Source organism: Trachurus japonicus, chromosome 16 (genome assembly GCF_045865225.1).
Source record: "Trachurus japonicus isolate A0001 chromosome 16, Traja_1.0".
NCBI lineage: Eukaryota > Metazoa > Chordata > Actinopteri > Carangiformes > Carangidae > Trachurus > Trachurus japonicus.
Window position 1 is genome coordinate 17,348,473 of NC_140922.1, and position 21,865 is coordinate 17,370,337.

The 21,865-nt window shown below is 42.1% G+C and overlaps 1 protein-coding gene across 26 annotated transcripts in view; it reads right to left on the minus strand.

The window, feature by feature from the left end:
* The window catches only part of LOC146972253 (focal adhesion kinase 1-like), a 61,742-nt gene that overhangs the window by 37,481 nt on the left and 2,396 nt on the right, over window positions 1–21,865 (minus strand). For 16 of the 26 annotated variants that reach the window (XM_085802269.1, XM_085802258.1, XM_085802263.1 and 13 more), the window contains exons 2-10: window positions 15,504–15,530; window positions 4,794–5,080; window positions 4,539–4,705; window positions 1,897–1,984; window positions 1,574–1,653; window positions 1,326–1,388; window positions 1,178–1,232; window positions 690–830; window positions 78–155 (exon numbers count right to left, since the gene is read on the minus strand). In XM_085802269.1, coding sequence (XP_085658395.1) covers window positions 78–155; window positions 690–830; window positions 1,178–1,232; window positions 1,326–1,388; window positions 1,574–1,653; window positions 1,897–1,984; window positions 4,539–4,705; window positions 4,794–5,036 — 915 coding nt within the window. In that variant the 5' untranslated portion in view covers window positions 5,037–5,080; window positions 15,504–15,530. Of the gene's footprint in view, window positions 1–77; window positions 156–689; window positions 831–1,177; window positions 1,233–1,325; window positions 1,389–1,573; window positions 1,654–1,896; window positions 1,985–4,538; window positions 4,706–4,793; window positions 5,081–10,379; window positions 10,468–15,503; window positions 15,531–21,865 lie in introns of those variants that run through there. The other 10 variants (XM_085802266.1, XM_085802253.1, XM_085802250.1 and 7 more) reach the window with 1 other exon arrangement.

Below are 21,865 nucleotides of genomic sequence, written 5' to 3' on the forward strand. Positions count from 1 at the left end.
ATATTTACAATATGAGATAAGTTACATCCTCCAAGAAGTTTCATGTTCAAGTTGTGTGTGTATGTGTGTGTGTTCACCGTTGAGCCCTTATCCGTGAGGTAGCTGATTCCTTCCTCTGGCCCGATAGCTAACTCTACTGATATTACCCAACTAGACTGGAGAGAGAGAGAGAGAGAGAGAGAGGGAGAGAAAGGCAGGGGAAGAAACAAAGCATTAAAGTAAAGGTCATATTTCACATTATCTGTTTTATTAATATAACAGTGCTGGGAAATGTGATATTGATGGTTTAATATAAAACTAACTGTGTATCTAAATATTCTCATCTATTTTCACTACTTTTGACATCAAGCGTCCTTCAGGACAGAAGACTGTTTGCATGCAGGAGGTAACAGTGATAAAACATTACTGTAGTACTATAATAAAAACCGTACAGTGACACTTGAGCATGAATGTGGAACAAATGCACAAAATGCATTTCCTAACCCCTCCTTGTATCCTTCTGCCAAACCATTTAAATTAAAGATGAAACCCCATGCTGCACATTTTTTACCCTGTGCATGCTAAACTGGCTCCAACCTCCCACCCCCAAGAGTTTGAATATATTTTACACTACTGAAAATGCATGAATGAGCTTATTTCTATTCATCTTTACATGCTACATCATCTCTATGAATAAAGTGTCACCCTACCCCTAAAGCACATTTGAAGCACTCCTTGTCAAAGCGGTAGATGGGAGAGAGAATCTCAAAGAACTTGTGGATGCTCTGCTCATCGTTGAGGTTAGCAAACTGCTTAAAGGTCTGCTGGATCTGCTTACGAAGAGTCTTCGCCTGACAAGAGAGTGGGGGAGAGCGGAGAGGACATTAAGTCTTTCTGGGAGAAAGTTGGTCCAGAGCCAAGAAATGGACAACAGACAACTGATAGGGTGAGTGACAACATAAGGTTTAACTTAATTCCAGACAATCAGATAATCAGACATTTAGCCAGAGCTCCACTCAGTCATCAAGCTGATCTCCCTGCCAGTCGGCCGGCCGCTCACTCCAATAGCTGTTGGCTCATCCGGCCGACTGAACAGGACTAGGATTCCCGAAGAGGAATCTCTGCCACTTCTTTTATCAGGCAATGGAGCTTAAAATGGACGATCATGAGCAGATAGAGCTGAGTGGTTTAACCTCACCTTGAGAGAGTCCAGCAGACTTTTGGGGAAAAACCTTCTCAGACCAACATCTTTCCTAAAAAGGTGGATAACATCGCAACATGTATCACATTTATATGAAAGGTAATATGATTTACAGTGTGGACCAAATAGGATAATATCATCTTACTCTAGTAGTTCGTAGTTGGATTTCTTATCCAAGGCGTTGCCCGGCATCTCTCTGAAGAACCTCCTGAATAATTCACAGAGAGAAGGAGACATGTTGTACAAACAGGATTAAATGGCGATGATTAAAAAATGTAATTCAGACATTCTGAGGAATATTTCTGCCTAATTGTCAAGAACCATTAATTTAGCTGATTTTTGACTGGGGCATAAAAACAAGTGTATGTGTATGTGTGTGTGTGTGTTACTTACCTAATTTCCAAACAGCCCAGTTTCAAAGCAACATCTTGATCCACCTGATCAGCTATATGTTGCATGTAATCGCTCTTCACCTGGAGAAACACAGTGCAGCAGCTCAACATTTTATAACAACACCGTAAAGATAAAGATTTGCTGAAAGTAGTCAAGTGTGGTGTTCTCATGTCAGAGCACAGTGAAGGTTATCAGCCTTGACAGATGTAAAAATTATGGAGGAAGTGACAGAGCAGGCAGGTTCAAGAAAATAATATATATTATGACAAACAAAATGTGTTCAATTTATAAAGGGCGACCTTGTTCTGTCTGTGTTGTCTCACCTGGTGATAGAGGTAGTTGAGAGAGGGTTTGTCTTCAGAGAAATGGCTGAGGTAACCTTTAGGAAGGTACCGCATCCGCAACTCATACCTGAGGACGACAGCGACAATTTGCATGAATAAGCACGCAGTACTTACTTACACACACACACACATACACACACTCACTCATCTACATATACACAGGCAAGCATAATGAAATAACCTGCAGCCTCTAAAATTCAGTGCCCATCTGAGGCATAAAGACAGAAGGAGCGTGCTTACTCATACATACAGCTGACGCATACACAGGCCTCAGTGCATATTAAAGCCCACACTCTGGCACAGTTTGAGGTGGAGAAGAAATGAAAGGCACGACAATCCCAACTGTCAAAAACTAGCTAAACAACCTGGAGCATTATTTATTAAAGCAACCATGTGCTATTATTTACTGACTAACAAATTGAAATTCAAAACACTTTCCCTCAGGTTGGATACACCTTTCTCAGAAATGGGAAATTGGTTTGTTCCTCTAACTGGTCAATGTCAACGACGAGCTGGCACACAAGCACAGCGGTCCTACAGGTCTGATGACAACTACACTAAATATTCCTGATCAGATAGGTCACACCTAAATCTGAATTATATAACTATATATGAATGTCAATATAGATATTACATTACACATCTGATGACATATTGTATATCATTAAAAGGAAGTTTTTCTTTGTGCGATGACACAGCTGCTTTAAACACAAATTTGCCTCACTGAGCGAAATGTCTCTTGCTTCAGTGTCACAGGGAGGTTAAAGTATGTGTCAGAGGCAGAGGAGCATCCGCGGGTCTGGCACAGTCTGCGTCTTGCTCAAAGTCACTTCAGTGGGATGGCCGGCTGCCAACACAGGGGCTTAAAGTTGAAAGAGTCCCTTTTCTACTCACTATGTGACTGTCTGGTGGCACATGGAGACGTGGTGGTTTCATATTTTGCTGACAGTGAGCTAACTGAACGCGATAACCTTGTAATGCCATAAAGCATAATGAGATTCCTGCTGTCAGACTTGCCAGCTAGCCGTGTCACAGAAATATCCAGATGGGCCATCATTGCTTATAGTCACATATTATTTTATAACTGACATATTGCAGTGACTACAGCTGAGAGAAATGGGTCAGGAGAGTAGCTGCTGCTCTGAGCCGCTGTGATGCTACACGCCTGAAGTTAGATAACAAAGGAAATCAAGGTTGAGGACAAAATGAATAAAACATCCCTGTTGTATAATGAATGAACCAAAAAGAGTGTGAGAAGAGAGAGAAACGATGCATGTTTGAGAGAGAAGAGAGAGAAATGGTTAAGAAGAGAAGGAAGACACAGATGCGAGAGATGAGAGAAAGGAGGATGGAGAGATGGATCAAAGTGAAAAGGAGTGACTGCGAGTGCACGAGACGGAATGAGCAAGCATTTGAGGGAGTGAGAGAGGAGTGAGATAGAGTCGGTCCATCCCCTGGGCTACTGCTGCTGTTCTAACAATAGCTTGGCAGAGGCAGAAGCTCCTGTGGGCTCGCAGCTCCGCCGCCCTCCGAGGCAGAGCTGCAACAACTGGCTGAGCCGCTCTGCTGCATGTTAGCAGTGTGAACAACCGGTTCATTATGAATTCCATTTCAATTTTAATGACTTTGGGTGTAACACGTCAACTGCAGGACAATGGACTAAACTACGAGGGGAGATGTTAACAATATCAACTAGGTTTGGCCGAGTGCCAGCACACACAAAAAAAACGGACAGAGCTGCTTTCAAATCACCAGCAGCACAGAGGAGAGGACCAATGAATACTATTTCCTATAAACTGTTTTCTTGTCTGTAACAACATCTATTGCACGTCTGTCCGTCCTGGGTGAGGGATCCCTCCTCTGTTGCTCACCCTGAGGTTTCTCCGATTTTTCCCTGTTAAAAGGGTTTTCTATGGAGTTTTTCCTCAGTAGATGTGAGGGTCTAAGGACAGAGGATGTTGTTATGATGCTACTGTATGTAAAGCCCTTTGAGACAAACTGTTTGTAAAAACGGGCTATACAAATAAAATTGCCTCGCCTTGCCTATAGAAAAGCAGATGCATCAAATAAATGTCTTAACTTTGGCTTAACAAATCAGAGTTTTAACAACTACTCGTGCATGCAGGGTCAAGTGCTTGTGCCATCAAGTCACCTTGACCAGATGAATTTTGGTAAAAAACATAAACCCTTCAATTATTTTTCCTATGAACTCCTCACAAGGAATTTTAAATCTCAAGAAAATCAAGACAGGGACATTATTAAATACTTGTTTGTAATATTTTTTTTTACTGCTTGTAGGTCTTGGACTTTGCTTTATGAACATATAAAATGATTTAATTAGGTCCACATGTTATGTAGCTGTAACTGTACGGCTTAATAAAAAAAAGCTGCTGACAGGTTTGTAGCTGAAGCAACTGTAGCCCTGTACGGTTGAACAGGGCATTTTTGACAAAGGAGCTCTCCTCGTAATAAATAAGTATCAACCCCTCAGCAATCTGAACTTCAGGCAGAGGCAAAAAACCAACCACAAGTGTGTACTGGTGATTTCTAAGGAACAGCAGAACACACACACACACACACACACACACACACTAGGGGAGAGCAGATGGATGCAGTTTTACCTCCACTCCTCCTGGGGGTGCTGCTTCTCATATTTCTCCCTGACGTGAGACACGCCCAAATCAGGGTGTAACCAATGGAGAGCATCAGAGTGAAGGTGGGTGAGACGGAGGCCCAGAGAGGACACACAGCGTAGTTTATGGATCTCTGCGATCTTCTGGATAACCCCCTGTTGAATCAACGGAGAAACGTGAGAGGCGAAGGGCATGATGACGGTGGAGGCGAAGGAAGATGAGAGGAACGTTTGTGTGACTCACCCTGACATCTGTAGCATCTCCATGCCTGATATTACTGGCCCAGGTGCACGGTTCACTATTTGTCTCAAAGTAATGGAAGATCTTGAGAACCCGGTCCATGGAGCCCGGAGGCCGCTCCAGGCCTCCAGCAGAGCCGCCGGTGCCGACGCCGGGACCGCCAGGCATCCCGGACCGGGATTTCACCCCACAACCACCCGGTGCAGAGTGATTAAGGTTGGGCTCCAAGTAGGAAGATGACGCCATGCCTGACTCAAACGCTCCTGCTGGGGCTAACTGGCCGTCATATTCTGAAAAAAAGAAAAGAAAGAAAGGGATGAAACAGTCGACAAGTCAAGAAGTGATGCAATACACAGAAAAGACGAGGGTAAAAAATCTGACATGTTAAAAAAAACAAAAAAAAACAGCAAAACACCCACTCAAACAGCCGCTCACTCAGACTCCACCAGCCTGTCAATCACGCTGCACTTCTCACATTTGTCATGACACAAAACAGGTTACATTAATAATCTCATGTACAACAATTCCTAGTGGAAAACAGACAAACAATCAGACAACACGTAACAACAAGTCATGAGAGAGGAGGGAAACAGCTGCATACAGTTAGTACGCTGCATGATAATGACAGCGTTTGTGTGTGAGCATGCGTGACGAGGATCAACCAGTCAGGAGTCCATATAAAACAAGTAAAAAATACTGATGCAAGGTTTTTCCAGATGGATTTAGTGGACTCACTCGCGGTCCAGCGTAAATCAGGTGAGCTTCAATAAATAAAGCCTTAAAACAGTAGGGAACACTGAGGTCAGACTGACAGGCCAACTGCTACATCACTCAGGCAGTCGGTCTTGTTGAGCAGTAGGTTTAACAACAGCAAACCGCGCGCGTACGCAGACTGATCATTCAGTCCTACCAACAAGCCATACTCTAGTCTATGTGGAGCATATCTACCCTTCCCTGCCTGTACTGTACATCTGCTCCGCTATGATCTGGTGGTTCCCAACATCTGGCAACACACACAAAGGTCTGCTGGAGTTGACTGGGAGTGGCTCTGGCTCTTGTTACAGAAGCCTTTCTCCCTCATCTGACTTTTTCTCTCTCTTTTAAACTCCAACTTCTGAGCTCACGAACTGCCAACATCGACTCCACTTCTGTTTATCAAATTGAAAATGTTTTTTTTTTTATTAGGTAAACATGGGGATAGGGTTGCTTGCTGTTGTGCTGTGGTGACATTGATGAGAAAACGGTGTTCACTGTGAATCAGTTAAGCCTGGCTCATACCCAGCTCGTCAATATCTTCCCTGATACCGATCAGGCGGATTGAAGGAGTTCTGAAAATGCTGCAGTGCTTAGAAAATGCAAACCAGGACTAAGCAACAATCACACAGAAACACCCTCCTACAAATTCTTCCTTCTTTTCCTCCTCCTTTTCACCTCTTTATGCTTTTCAAGTTGTTTATTTACTGCCCACTTGCTGCTGTAGTTTCATCTTCACACATCTTATCCTCGTGCAAGACACACTCTCTGCAGCTTCCTGTGTCACACTGTGACTTCCTGGATATCCCAGCAGGCTTTGTTGAGTCATCATCACCTCTGTGACTGGTTTCAGCTGACTGTGGATTCTGGCTGTCATGTGGTGACAAAAGAGAAAAAAAACAAAACTAAAACGAATCCCAGAATAATTTCATGGCTCATTTCCAGTACTGTGGATGACAACTACAACAAATACTTGGCAGAAATACCTGACTGTAAAACGTGATCTACAACATCATTTTCTACCATGTTATTCAACTCGATTATTTTTCCTGGGTGATTTCTTTCATAAACCAAATATAGAGACAATAAACAGAGCTGACAGGTTGGTTCAATACTGTACTGTAGCAAGCAAGGAAAAAACTTTTTTAACATTTCATCGCTGCATTCAGCATTTTTATGTGCTATGCTCAGGTCACGGCCAGAACACTTCAAACTTAGGAGGAAAAAGGAAGAAAGAAACAGAGACAGAAATATGGAGACTGATCCAGTGAAGGTTGGCTCAGCACTTTTAATAGCTTGACCTACCGTTGCCTCTTCAACGACAGCAAGTGAAATACATGTGTGCGTGCGTGTGTGCACTAGCACAATGACTGCAACAGATGTGTAAAGGAGAACATTATGCATCTAATAACTTGACTCAGCACTCTCCTGTAAGAACTTGCTACATCAGTACTGTGTGTGTGTGTGTGTAAAAGTGTGGGCGATACACATTATTGCATCTACAAATGTCTGCAGAGACGTTGCGCTAGTTTTCTTTTCTAGTCTTTACTTTCATTGTTGTTTCTTATTACATCCATATTATCACACTTGATAGTCTGTCTTTATTTTGTTGTAATTTTCTATGAATCAGTCACATTTTATTGCAGTTCTCCTTCATATCCAATAGAGATACATGTAATCTTTGCAGGATATCAAGACTGAACTGCTGCTTTCTTCTTATATTTTGTGTAAAAGTGCGCTCATTCTGAAGATGTGATGAATAGAGGTCAGCGCATGATGGTCACAGACGTGGCCATAGACTCAACAGACCGTCACTCAGTGCTTTAATACAACAGATTAGTGCAGATCAAATTACAAATGTCCCTCTTAGAGAATTACTATCATCATCCAATTAAAATGATACCGCCACAGTACTTTGGCTATGACACCGCTGGATTATTGGGTGGCTTGTCACAATCCCTTAAGAGTGCGCTGCTACTACAAGTCCATTAACAATACCACTACATCATCTTATTTCAACAATAACGACAGGCTCTTGTCTATCTGACGAAACCTATCACCGATAATGACTGTTCTCAAAATTACAGCGTGTATTATTAGACTGACTCTCTGCTCAAAATACAGATACCAGGGTTTTGTAGCAGAGATGATTTAAAGTTTATCCACTGTTACTTTAACAGCTGCTGAGATCCAAGTTTCTAAAGAGAAGAGAGTGTGGTACTGTGTATTTACTGGGGCTTTCTGAACTACACCCGAGTTACACTATGCATTTCTATTAGGGTTTTCAACAGTGTGAGTGGAGATCAGTGCTGCATTTGAAAGAAACATGCGTGACTTCAGTGCTGTTGTTGCAATAAACAATTTGATGACACGGTTTGTGATTTTTCTATTTGAATGAATCCTAATAATAATCACTTAGGCTATATATCATCATAATATCTCAAAAACCAAGTCCGACTGTCCAAGGTGCTTCTACTGCCAGGTTTTGTGTTCAGTGTTTGCAGATTCCTGTAAAGTAACTGATAGGAAAAAAATCAACAATGCAATGCATACTAAAAATTGTGTTGACTTAAAATTGCCATTCGCTCATGTTTGTTGCAAAATTAGGGGTTAAAGATAAAGTGGTGAAAATCTGCTGTGTGGAAAACCCTGTGTGCAGAGCGTACACAAGTTGTGATACAACTGACCCGGTTGTTTTAACAGCACTAGCCCCAGCTTTCATGCCTCCTCTCAGAGGGGCGCGTTAAAAAATGTATTGGGGACATTATTTTGACTGCAACACATTTTTTTTTTTTTTTTTTTTAAATAGCAGCAGTTTCGCCAGAGGGGCCATAGAGTCACAAACCACAGTCAGCCATCTGCTACTGCTCACTCACTCAGTAATCAGATTAGATATTAAGCACACAAATATCGTAACAAATCACTGCGTACACTGACACAAAACACAATACATACACGTAACCTTAACCTAAATACTACATACAGCTTAAGGAAATCCTATTAGGAAAAAAAAGCCATACCTACATTTCATTGCACTCATAAAGCTACTTAATGCTGTAAACACTATTATATGACATAGTAAAGTGTGTTCAGCTGTTCTCAACTAACATTTATGTTTGTGTGTATATGGTCCAGATCACAAAAGCTACAGGCTAGTATGTTATGGAATCTATATAATGCAACTATTGGTTATAAAAATATCCTATTGAAAGCATGTTGTTATGCTTAATTGTATCTGACATAGGCTGGGAAGTAAGTTGAGTGGCTTTTCTGCCATCAGGCACTTTTTTATGCCACATTTCAATTCCTTACACTTTACTCAACTGTATGCACTGCAAAAATCCCATTTGGAGCAGTATAACATACTGTATGGATCTAAAGGTACATTAATTACTGTTTTATATATAGGTCCACCACACAACACCAGGCGAATGAAACCATTTTTCACTGCACCAATTTCCACTCAACATAACGGCACTAAATCCCTGCTTGCATGCCCTCACAGCCTCACAAGGAGAGGAATCAAATCAACTAGGCCATGCAGGCAGCCAGGAGGGGAGCGGGCGCCTGCCAGGCCCACCACCCCCTCTCTCTCTCAGCGGGGCTCCACTGACTGACACTCAGCCTGTTAAACCACAGAAGGCTGGAGTTGAGCTCTGTCCTGTAGCTGTAGCAGAAGGATGGTTTATCTTCTCGTCTAACTGGTATCTGGGTTGCTGGGGTTAGCGCGATCCTGGGGGAGCGAGCCTAGGCCTCTCTCCATCTTTTACACCATCCCATCTTCTGTTCCTCTGTTTTATGCCTCCCTTCACATCTTTTTTTTTCCCGCAAAGCTTGCATCTTTTCCTCTTTCTGTTCCAAATCTCCTTCATTCTCCTTTTTCTGCATCCCTGTCTTTATCTACGACTCTTTTCTTCTCCCCCTCTCTTTCTGCCTTCACATCTCCATTTGATCTTTCTGTCCTATTGAACCACATCTCTTCCTTCCTCCCTCTCATCTTTCTCTCGTCCTCAAACAATTTCCCTTGCCCTCCCCCTCTCTCCCGCACTCCATCTCTCCCCGACTCTCTTCTTCCGTCTTCTTGCCAAAGATGCGCATTATCTCTACCAGGGGACTCCACAGAAAAGGCTTGAAGTCTATAAGCAGCACTGTCTGCGTATGTGCATCTGGACACATATGTGACAGTTCAGTGCTGGTCCTGATGTCACTTCCATTCAACCTGCACAAAGCGTGTGATCTGAGCTGTTCCAGTCACATCAAAGCTTTCACCTCCCCAACACACTCTTATTCTCCAACCCACATACAGCTCAGTATCACTGTAACGCTGGCAAATGAACTGATAAGAATTCAGTTCAGTTGGTTTTTCCAGATAAAAGCTTAAGGCTTAGAGGCTTTCTGTATGGTTTCTTCCCCACACATCAAATCAAACATTGTAAAGATGGTGTTCAATGGACAGACAAGTTATGCATTCACAGTTTTAATAACCTGTCGTGCTCCGACCCGCTCAAAGCAAAGTGTGTGATTATGCATCATTTAAAGTACCGAGGTTTTTCTCTTGCTGTTGGTCTCTCGCGGACGGTTGAATTAGTAGTGACTATAACTTATAAATAAACGGCAGGATAGAGACTTCATGGAGCACAACATATAGCTAAATAATGTAAGGAAGCTACAGACAATAACTGTAGTGGAAGCAGAGTAAAATGGGAGGATGGTAAACAAACATGAGAAATCCTGACAAAACAACAACATATCCATCTTCTCCCTTTTCCAGCACTGAACTGTGCATTCAGTTTGTTATGGTGTATGTCTGTACTGATAATCCTGTTTAGTACATACTTGGTAGGGGGTGTTGTGCATAGATGCAAGCCCCCTTGCTCCAGCAGAGAGGGATGCAGCCGCTGTTCTCCATTTGTTCTGCAGGAGGGACCGTCCCACGTCTGGACACAGGGCCCAGACAAAACTGTTGGGCCCCAAAAACAGCATAGAGCCCAGAACTAAGGCTCCTGGTCTGGTTGGTTACGACTAACTTCCTGATGTACAAATTTCTGTAAGATGGGGATGAGCAAAAAAAAAGATGTCCACAAGTTTTCCCCAAAAAACTTAAAAATGAAGAGTTGCTGTGCTGGTACCTGGCCTGTCATTGCTGCCAGGGGCGATGGTACCCATTGTGCAAAGTTAAGCCACAAGACAACCACAGGACATACAGTAGAAAAAAGGAATCAATCAAAGTCGGTGTCCGAGGGATGTCAGCGACTCCAGTAAAGCAGAGAGCCCACTAAGAGGAAACGGAAGATGTCAAATATCCTTTGTACTGTAAAATGTAGCCAAATGTAGTGAGACAGCAAGTAACCCCCCCAGAGGGGTTGAGAGAAGACCAGAAGACCTGTGACTATCTACACTCCACCAGCCGCTCCACTCCACATCTATCATCAGGGTCCAAGTCCAGCTGATAGAGATGCTCCGAATGTTTTCACCTTTAAATAACACCGAGATAAAAGGTCTGACTCAGCTCGTCACAATGGTCCAGCCTGCAGAAATGATACAAATCAAACTTGATCTGAAGGTTAGAGCTTTTTTTTTTTTTTTTTTGCTCTTTGCACTAAAAAAAACTGAAGAATACAAAAAAAGTGCTGGTACAGTATCTAGTGCAGGAATCCAAGCAACTGATCACGAGACTGCGCCTTGTTCCCCTGAATCCTGCTGAAACATCATATTACTCTGTGACTTGTGGAAGTGGCTTGAGGTCCAGGTTTTAGTAATCAATCTGCCCCGATTTATCTCATGACCTTTATCCAGGCAAAAAAAAAAAAAAACCTTTCCTTTACCACTGTGCAATGTGACAGGTAATGATCCCTGTAAGGCAGGTCCTCTCTTTGCTGCTCCACTCCTAAGAGGGACTGAGCCCCCGTGGGTGGAGAAGATTCAGGGAGTTGCTCAAGGACACTTCAGTGGAGTATGAGCTTCACAAAACAGACATTCAAGCCTGTAGTGGGGGGATGATTTCTCTCCCATTAGGCCATCCTGCGGTCCAATAAATCCCCACAAAATATCAAATTCAGGTCCTCCGGTCCAATCAATCCTTGAAGTGAAATTCAAAGACGGCAGCTTCCTGTGGCCATAAATCTCAAGCCGCGGGTTACAAAATAGCACTGACAGCCCTGGCTGCCAAAGTAAGACTCTGTGTAATTGCATCAGAGTACTATTTTCCAAGAAAGGTCGTTTGTTCTGTAAATCCACAATGTTGTCTAAAGGAGATGGCAAGACGGTTGAGAGAAAGACAAGACTATAGCATCACTGAAGAAAGAGATGAAAATGTAGGGCAAAGAGGGGCGTAGAGAAATGGAGCACAGCGAGCGAGAGGTAGAGGTAGATGAGGGTGACCGACGCAGGAGGGAAAAAGGAGAGCAAAGACGGGGGAAAGAAAGACGTAAAGAGGAGACGGGGAGAGATGGAAAAAGTGAGACTGAATTAAAAAGATAAATGTGAGTTAGAAAGGGAAAAGAGAAGATATAAAGGGAGCAAGATGAAGAGAGAAAGCGGAAAGCGGAGAAACCCCAGGGAGAAGTGGAGCCTCACATCCTCCAAAAGCTTTCCCACAATGCTCTGAGCCTGCAGGAGTTAACCAGGTCAGAGCAGGTGTCTGATGTCACAGAGAGACATAAAGCGACAGAGACCTGAGGGGCGAGGTTGAGCAAAAGTTAAAAAAGAAAAGAAAAGAGGGCAATGACACTAAAAAAGCTCTGATGCAAAGAAGTCGGGCAGGATGAGAAAGGAGTAAGAAGAGAAAATGATGTTGCGGTGTCGTGAAAAAAAAAAGGAAAAAAAATGATGCGGTAAATCCGTCTTGAAGTCAGTCAGCTGTGTGTTGTTCAGGCTGGCTTCTGAAAGCTTTCTTCTCCAGCAGCGGAAGAGCAGCTAGATCACAACATAATTTCGAGCCACGAACACACACACACACAGTGCAGCAGCCAAACACACACACACACACACTCATTTATATACAGTATATCCAGTGCGGTCGCTGAACAGTCGAAATGAGTGCAGCAAAGAGACTGTGGAGTGAGAAAGTATGTAGGTAAGCCAGAGTGAGTGCGTATACGTGTGTTTGTGCCTGAGTATTAGCAGAGGTGGGAGTGAGTGTGCAAAAGACACTCAAAGTAGGTGTGTGTAAGGAGGCAAGTGTGTGTCCTCCTGTGGTGTGTTTTTGGTATAAGCTGCTGTGACAACGCTGCAAAAAAAAAAAAAGCAGAACGAACACTAACACACAGAACCTGGGAGGGAGGGGGATGTTGGTATTGGTGTGTGTGTGTGTGTGTGTGTGTGTGTGTGTGTGCGTGTGTGTGCGCGGAAGGAAAGAGAGGAGAGAGGTAGAAGAAAGAGAGCAAGAAATATTGTAATTGAGACTTGATGCGGTGGAAAGAGGGAGAACTGATTGGACAGCACTTATAAATATGCTAATAAGACAACGCTCTTCAATCAGCACTTCAACTTTAATAAACAGGAACTCCTAACACAAACACAAACACACACACACACAGCACACAGTCTTACCAGGATCAGAGCTTAGCATCTGAAAACATAAATTCCACTCTTTGACCCTTTACGACACTTTCCCTCTGTATTTCTATTCGTCATGCCTTCCCCTTGTCCGTCTCCCTTCACGGGCCACAGAAGATCTCTGCTGCCCTCTGTCCTCACTCTCTCCCTCTCTCTTCTCCTCTCCTCACGTATTTCACCCTCTTCTCCTGCAGCGTGCCACTTCTTCATCGGCAGTAAAACACTCTGACTTTCAATCTGTCTGATGTGCCAGAGCACAAGATGGTCGTGAATTCTTTACAGCTATAGTCCTCCAGCTGCAAAACACTAACAGCTATCATACTGCGATTATTATTTTGTGATAGAGACTGATGTAGATGATGTAGATAGATATACATTTCTAGATTTGGCTTCCAACAGTACAAGTCCTGCAGAAATGACTCATAAAAGCTCGTTTCTGAACTGATGCTCAGAGCGACATGCTTGTCTGCACCTTCCAAAACTGTGACAAATCACAGAGGAGTTTCATGGTCATGGTTTCATAACAATAACCTCAAGGTTAAGGTGAGGGCGAGAGTCTGGAATTGCCAAGAATAAATCCACTCTCTAACTATCACTGGCACAACTAAAAAAGCAGTACTCTCAGTGTATGTTAATGTTATTCTGTTAATCCATTCATCCATCCCGACCACACAATTTTTATTTACACTGATTTTTCTCCTTTGCTCCCATTACAATTTAGTGGGCTTGGGTCGTACTGAGCCACTGCTACCGCTTCTTTTGTTTTCTTGGGACAATGGTCTCAACAACAAATAAGTTCTGCCTGAGAGCATGATGTAAAAACAATGGTCGATTAAAATGTGCCATAAATTGTGCTAAAACCAACACCAATGAGCCACATAAAATGTTTAACATTTTAAAGCAAAATAAGTAAAGCTTTTTTCTTATTGAAATCTGAATACATACACTGTAATTTTGTCATTTTCTAATTATAATCATTCTTTTAATCCACATGTGGGCGCTTTGCTCCTTTAGCCCATGCAGTTGAAAGCTGTGAATCCAGATGTCTTCTTTTGTGTTTCCAGTCTTATCACCATTTAAAATTACTGCATGACATAAATTCTGTCCTAACAGAGTTATTACACAGGCCGAATGTTATGTTCAGTATGCTCTCCACTCAAAATGAACTTGCGATTCTTATCAACAGCGGTGAGAGTGAGTTTTCCCAGGACCGTTGTGGTGCTGTTGTTGTTACTTTACGCCAAAGTCAGACAGCATCTCAGTCTTTAACTCAACCGTGGCAACACATTCCCCAAAGTTAAGGGTAAGATATGTAAATTGTGTCTCAGTCCTCGGGAATGACAAGTTCCCAGCTCCAAATATGCAACATCCTGCTCAAAGACGCAGGATCAACAGTTACCTAGCAACAGTCACATACAGAGAGACTGGAGCTGTAGGGGCCGTAAACGTCTTAAATATACCTCTGAAATTATTCAGCTCTAGCTGCATCCATACCATAATAACACGCTAACACCAGCCCCCTGCTCGTCTGACTCTGGTCTGTGAACAAAGAACATCGCGGCTTGTGAAGAAAAACAGTAGCTGTGAAGAATCAAACAGGATGAGAGCGTTTTAATTGAAGTGGGTGAAAATTTAATCAGGTTCCACATTCTGTCCCAAAAACCACCTACTTTCTGTAATAAGGCTGGAGAGGAAAGGTTTCTGGTGCAAAGGTTTTAATGTGCAAGTTCTCTCTCTCTCTCTCTCTCACACACACACACACACACACACACACACACACACACACACACACACACACACACACACACACACACACACTCTGCAGAAAACAACTTACAGCGAATGTGTTGTTGTTGCCAAGTGGCAAACTTTGGGGCTGAAAAATGAAGCCAACACCAAGAGCCAAAAACTGCAGTTCCTTGAACGGCCTCTTGATGCTGTCTCCAACAACAACAACAACAACAACAACAACAATAAAATCCCTGTAAACACACCTGTTTAAACGCTCATGTTCAACTTCCAAACTACTCCCCCTTCATGGCGACTGTATGGTAGGAGGAAGGATAGTTGTATGATTCAGGCATCAGGTTAATAATTGCGGGCGTGTTGTTTTGAGTGACAGCTGGGTGAGCGTATGCTTGCCACAAACCCCCGTGCTCCAGAGCCACTGCTCCACAAACACGCTGCCTCAGGGACTGTGGAGTCAGAGTCAGAGTCAGATGGAGAGGCCACTACCAGCTTTAAACCTGCTCATCACAAACCTATGGGTGACGCCACAGAGGCTACGTTGACTGTATATTTATATATAGTGTTAGTGTATATGGTTGCTGCACTAGCTCTTCTCTAATTGTGGAGTAGAATTGTTGTGTGTAAGTTAAACAACACTTTTGTGTTTGTACTCACCAGCGTAGTATGATATTCTGGAAATATCTGGAAAAAAAGAACAAAAAACAAGATTTTACTTAATAAATAAATGTATATTATCATGCCACATTACAGTGAAATATTCACACTGACAACATCTTTGTGTCATTAGGTCATAGCATCACTGAGAGCCACTATATTACACAGTGACTGGAAGTGACATTATAGTAGCCGAGTAGCTGAGGTTGTTGTTGTCAAATGTAAAAAAAAGTGTTGTTATTCCTTGACACACTCAAAAAAACAAAACAAAATCAACACATTTACAATAATGTTAATAGAACTGATAGACTCCTAAACTGTATGTGCACAGTTACGCATTGTATTCATTTACTTATAGTCTACTTTATAAACCATTTAATGTGCATGTCCTTGTATAACATAACACAAAGGGAGAGTGTAGACGGAAAAGGAGGATCAAAATGAAAAAAATCTAATAAAGAGGAGCAGAAGGAGACAAAGGTAGAGACAGATGGAGTTATTTGTCAGAAAAGAGCATGAGCAGAGCCAAGAGGAGGGAATCAAATAATGGAGACTGCAGTGACTTATACACTGTAATTAACCAATTATCAAAATTAGCCTCAATTATTTTTTGGTTTATTTGATCACTAATTATTCCAACTTTTCGACAAACAGAGGATTTCAATCACATGGAAAGTCCAAACCGAACGGTCGTTAACGCTTCACTCTACTTCTCCATGTGACTGACAGGAGTCGATGTCTCATCGCACTAAGCACGTCCGCTGGTTTACGTGTTTGTCAGCAGCACCGGCCGACCGTCCAAGGACTGTGCAGCAGCTCTAATGAATCAGGAGGCTCTGATATGAGCTCAGTTCCAGTCAGCCAGAGCAAGGTGAGAATCATGACTCGGCACAATATATCTGCCCTGTCATGCTGTAATAACTTCACCCACTGGCCTCTTTCACCCCCGACTCAAATCTGTCCCATAACCCTCAGTCACCTTCAGCTCACCATCCTGCGTCACATCGTTTCTCTCGCTCTGTGCTACACGCTCACTTAAAAATGAGCAATATGATGAAATGTCCAACACACTGAAGCTACGCTGAAATCTGTTACTAGGCAACAGACACGAAGCAGGACTGTGATGCTTGATGCCAAGGCTTTGTCTTATGATATATGGAAGATAAAAAGAAAAAAAAAACTGTGTCCCAGTTCCATGCAATCCATAACAAGTGTACACACTGTGCTATATACCGATACACACAGTATACAGGAAATTGTTATCACAGGTGCTTTTGGATTTGTGAACTGTGTCTTTCATTTATTATTATTATTAGTACCCAAAACAGGTTTGGGGTCTGTCATGTGTACAATGTTGTAAAATGTATTTAAAAGAGGCAGCACAGGTGCTCATTTAAATGAAAATAAATTTGGTTGGCGGTAAAACAGCTTCGTTAAAACTTAAGAAAACACACACACAAAAAAAAGTGTATTAAATATTTGGCAGGTAAGTTTACTCACTTTTCCAGCAGCGACAATGCACAACAAACATGTGGAGAACTGGAACAGCTGTATATTAATAACCTGAGTGAGTTGTAATGTCTTGGTTATGAGTTAGACTTAAACATTTTACTTGGTTTGATTCACTGCTGCTCAATGTGTGTTCTGCTATTTCACATAATTTCCCCTAATCACATAATCCAATTTGTTCCTGGCAGAGTTGTGTCCAAAATGTTGGCTACAAGGACGATGCTTATTAACAAAAGCAACACAACACCAACCCTGGCACTATTCACATTCTCCCCCACTCTGCCTTTAATATTCACTAGTGACAAATGTAGCATTTAAGGCGTCGATACACTGAGCGACGTTGAGCCGGGACTGGCAGAACATCGGGAAACGACAGCTCCTGCACGTACTGAAATGTTTCTCGGTGTTAAAAATACACCTATGTGGAAATTGACACATCTGCATTCAGTTTATACGGTTAGTGTATCCTGAAATGTTTCAAACAGCATACGCAAATGAACCACACAGACATATCTTGTTAAAGAGACTCGGTCTGTCCTCTTGGCACAGACCTTTCCTCGGCATGACCAGCAATGACCTAGCCTAAAACCCAACTTTAATCTTTCACATCCACAAATAATGAGCTAGAAACTGCCATTAAAACAGTACTGAAACATCTGTCACTGGAACTGCTTAAAACATTTTCACTTGCATAAACACTCCTCAGAGCTTCTCCTTCCTACTCTATCACACACCCCCCTCAACGCTCGCAGCCTTTTTTCTTTCTCTCTCTCTCTCCCACTCACAGAGTAGAAAACTATTGCCTCTGGCTGTAAAACCGTAGAGGCTACGGTACAGCTGACACCACGCTACGGGCATTGCACAATCCCATTCTCATCAAGAAAACAACAACAGCCTTTTGCAGCGTGTGTCTCTGCACCGATCATCAGAATAGACTGTAACAGAGAACGGAGCGGTGCAGAACTGGGAGCAACATCAGAGAGGAGAATAAAGTCAGCACAGTGGCAGCGACAGCTTTAATGAGGTAGCTGTCATTACAAGAAGCAGCCATAAAAACATTATTGTAGCACTGGGAGTACTGCTGCAATGGGGAAATAAGGCAGAGGGGCTCTCTGCTTTACACCTGCGCCCTTTTTCACATCTCTATTTTATGTTTGGTCACATAGAAGAGCAGTTCACACGTGCTGACGTCACTAAAACAGTGTCATATGTGTTGTAACACCTGTGTTAATAACCTTCACGGACCACTACATATACAGTACACCACCCGAAGGAGGCAAATCCTCTAGGTTCGTTTGTTTGTGTGTACTCCACCGAGCTGCACGCTCAATTTGTTAAATAGAGCGCCACGCTACTACACGATCCAGCGCACCAGAGTCAACTCACAGAGTTGGTAACAGCAGACAGAACATACACTTTATGGAGATTATAACATCCCTCACATATGTTCATCACCAGCCCATATCACTCACAATCAGCCGCCTCCTAACAACAAAGACAGTGAACAACATGCTCTTAACACACTCTGTATCAAAGACTCAATTCAAATATATTTATGTGCTAAAACATTGGGTAATTAAAAAAAAAAACTTAAATTCTGACAGAAATTAAACAAATGTTTTCCAAATATTACGTTTCCTCATTCTCCTATTTCTATTTAAGTTAATTACACTTAAATGTTTCAACATTTCACATACAAAAAACAGATTATCAGAGATTTTTTTTTAGGACTAGCCACCCGATACCAACCCTGATACTTTCCGTTTCCAGTCATTCTGAGATTAGCTTGTAAATAAAACGATTAGTTTACGATGATGGGTGTATTTACAGACCAAATGAGTTATGGCACAGATACAATGGGTCATCTATCAGTGATTCCATTCATTTGAGGTGTAAATATTTTTAGCCGTATATAAACCCAACAGCTTCACAGGGCCGAGCTGCAGCACGCCCTCCTGCTCTCTGAATTCACTGATTTACAGTTTCTTCTTTTTTTTCTTTACACAAACAAGCCATTTTACAAGCAGTTTTATGGCTCTACCTCAGTGCGCAGCACACTGCACCAAAGTTGTTCAGACAGTCACAAATTGTTCCAAACCATTGCATCTCTTGGGTCCCACAGAAGCTTCGCATCAGGAAGTGAGAATAAAGGATTTTGTTTTTTTTTCACACCTTTGCGGTATGTTTTCATACAAATTCCCCCCAATATGTTTATTTACAGAAACATGTCTACGGTCTGATATACAAAAAAGCACTTAGAGGAATGAAAAGAGAAAATGTTCAAACTGTGAAAACATCTTATAGCTGAAGCTGCTCAGCTCTGGATTGATCCTACTTTAAAACACTTGAAGTACTTGATTTATTCAAAACAAGCTCATATGTGGAAACATCCATACTGTAACAACTACACTGCTCTGGCAGCGGCTGTGATCTCTACTATCAGGTTCATTTCTGCAGAAGATGCAAAGCATGATGATCAGAAAATGTCATACTGCAACAATATGGTCACATGTAGCAATTTTGACATTTGATTTCAGTTAAAATGGTGATTTTGTTTGGTCTTGTACAAAACAAAGACTTGTGGTGAGCACAACAATGTTGTGACACATTTTACTTTTATCAACAAGAAATTTCAGCTCCTGTTGTTTGAATATTGACTTGGCCCATATTGTGATTTTGATTACAATGCAATTAATTATCATTTTTAAACAGGACACGATAAACATGGTCCTGAGATGTTCAGTTTGACTCATTATTACCACACAGGCCAATATGATGAGCATCAACTAGAAAACATGGCATACAATTTTCCATTCCCAAACAGATGTTGCACTATTAGAAGCAGGTGATCTCGTTACTGTGATATTGATTTGTTTTTTTTCCGTATTTCCGAGCCTGAGAGTGATGTCAGATGCAGGGGAATGTCAAACATGTCACATAAACATGCGCAGAGTAACTTAAGCTATTGCTTTGACAATAAGTCTAACTAGGTGTAAATATACAGAGCAAAGCTATACTTTGATAAACTGTAATTCAAGTCATTTCACAATCAAAGTACCTGGCAGTGTCTGCCGACCACATGGAAGAAGTTAAACAAAACAGCCAACTATGGATGCAAATAAGAGAAGAGTGATGATGACACAACATGAGCACATGTTTCCTGTCGTGCTTTCACTGCTCTTTCCCAAACTGCCTGCTGCTCTATTGTCCCACAAAAAAAAGATGACAACCCGCTGTGAAAGTGCTCTCCAAGTTCTGGGCTGGGGGACTGAACAGATGTAGGCATAAATATACAACGTATCTGTTTTCTATGAATTTGTAATTTGACAACTTCCAGGGGGAAATATTGTGGATGGAAGAATCAGCCAAGAGAATAAACTGCGTAATGCAACTTCAGAGTTTAGAACTGTATCCAAGGATGTTTTCTTTCTTTGCAATACTTGCCAGTAGGTGTAAAGAATATGACACAACCCAATAGGTATCTCGGCTATAGCTATTAGTGCAATAACAGAAGTCATAGCCTGAGGCACAGGATGGGTGTTGGGAGTTTGAACTGTCCTGGAATTCAATACCGCACAAATAAAGCAAACCACAACTGAGGCAAGACACAAAACTTAACTAAGATCATAAGGTGGAGTTTTACATCCTTTACGGATTAAAAGGGTGTGCGTGTTCTCATACATACCACTACCACAGACACACAATGCTTTGATTTTCCATAGGTCTGTGAATCATGTGTTTTTAAAACGACACAGACATGTGAGTCTGCTTTAAAGATAACTAGGCCTATAGCAAGCCCTAAATAAGAAAAGCTGTTCACTTCACTTGGCTAAAGTATCATCTTTCAGCCACTTGCTCCACATGTTCTGAAGTCAGCTGCACACCTACGTACTGTATAGCCTCATGGACAAATAAAGTGACATTTGATTGCTGTGGCCTGTGGTTGTTTGGCTGCATTTATAAAAAAAAAAAAAGGGACAGACATCTGATGTTTAACTCTTCGTGGTAAAGGTTTTGACCAGACAATGCTGTCCAAAGGAGTCTAGAAGATCAGTTTTCATGTGGTTTCCCTGTGCAGTAAACAACATCAGATGTGAGTCACATACAAAAGTTAAACATTTAGACTCCCTTTTTGTCGTGTCTGTGAATGCAGCTTTAGATGCACAGGATGAGTTTGAAGTATGACTGATCGGGGCGCAGAGGATCTTGAACCGTGACTCTGAGGGTCATAAATTCAATGTTGTTTGTTCTAAATAACAAAGTGTATGAATTGTGACTTTTTCTTTTTTTTTTGTTGTGACAGTGTGACAGCACGGTTGAGATAGTCACAGTCTGATGAGCAATGACAGCAGTAGTTGTAGCCAAAGTAATATGGAGACGTAGCTGTGGTTGTTGTTGTTGCCATCTTTAGGTTTTTAGGTATTTAAAATTGTACATCAAACATAAAAAAAACAAACTAAAACGTCAGGTGAACAAGGCAAGAAAATTAACTCCATATAGACAGGACGGCACATGCATCGTGGAGGGAAGCATAACGACTATGATCCAGAAACACTGAGAGCAACAAACATTCATTTGTGCCCATTTATTCATCTGTCAAATCTGTTGTCAAAAGCAACCGACCAGGTTTATCAAAGGAGAAAAACAGAGCGGCACTGACACCGTATCAGAGCCTTCTGCGTCCTCGTTTGTGCTCCACACTCTACCTGTCTGTGAGGTTTTTCACATGCAACTGCTTGCACAGCGGTGAGCAGCACAAATTCCTTTCCAGCCCTCTCAGCCTGCCAGAGTTTCTCTACCTGCCTGCTACAAGCACAGAGGACCCATACACAAGACCAGTCAATAATCCCAGC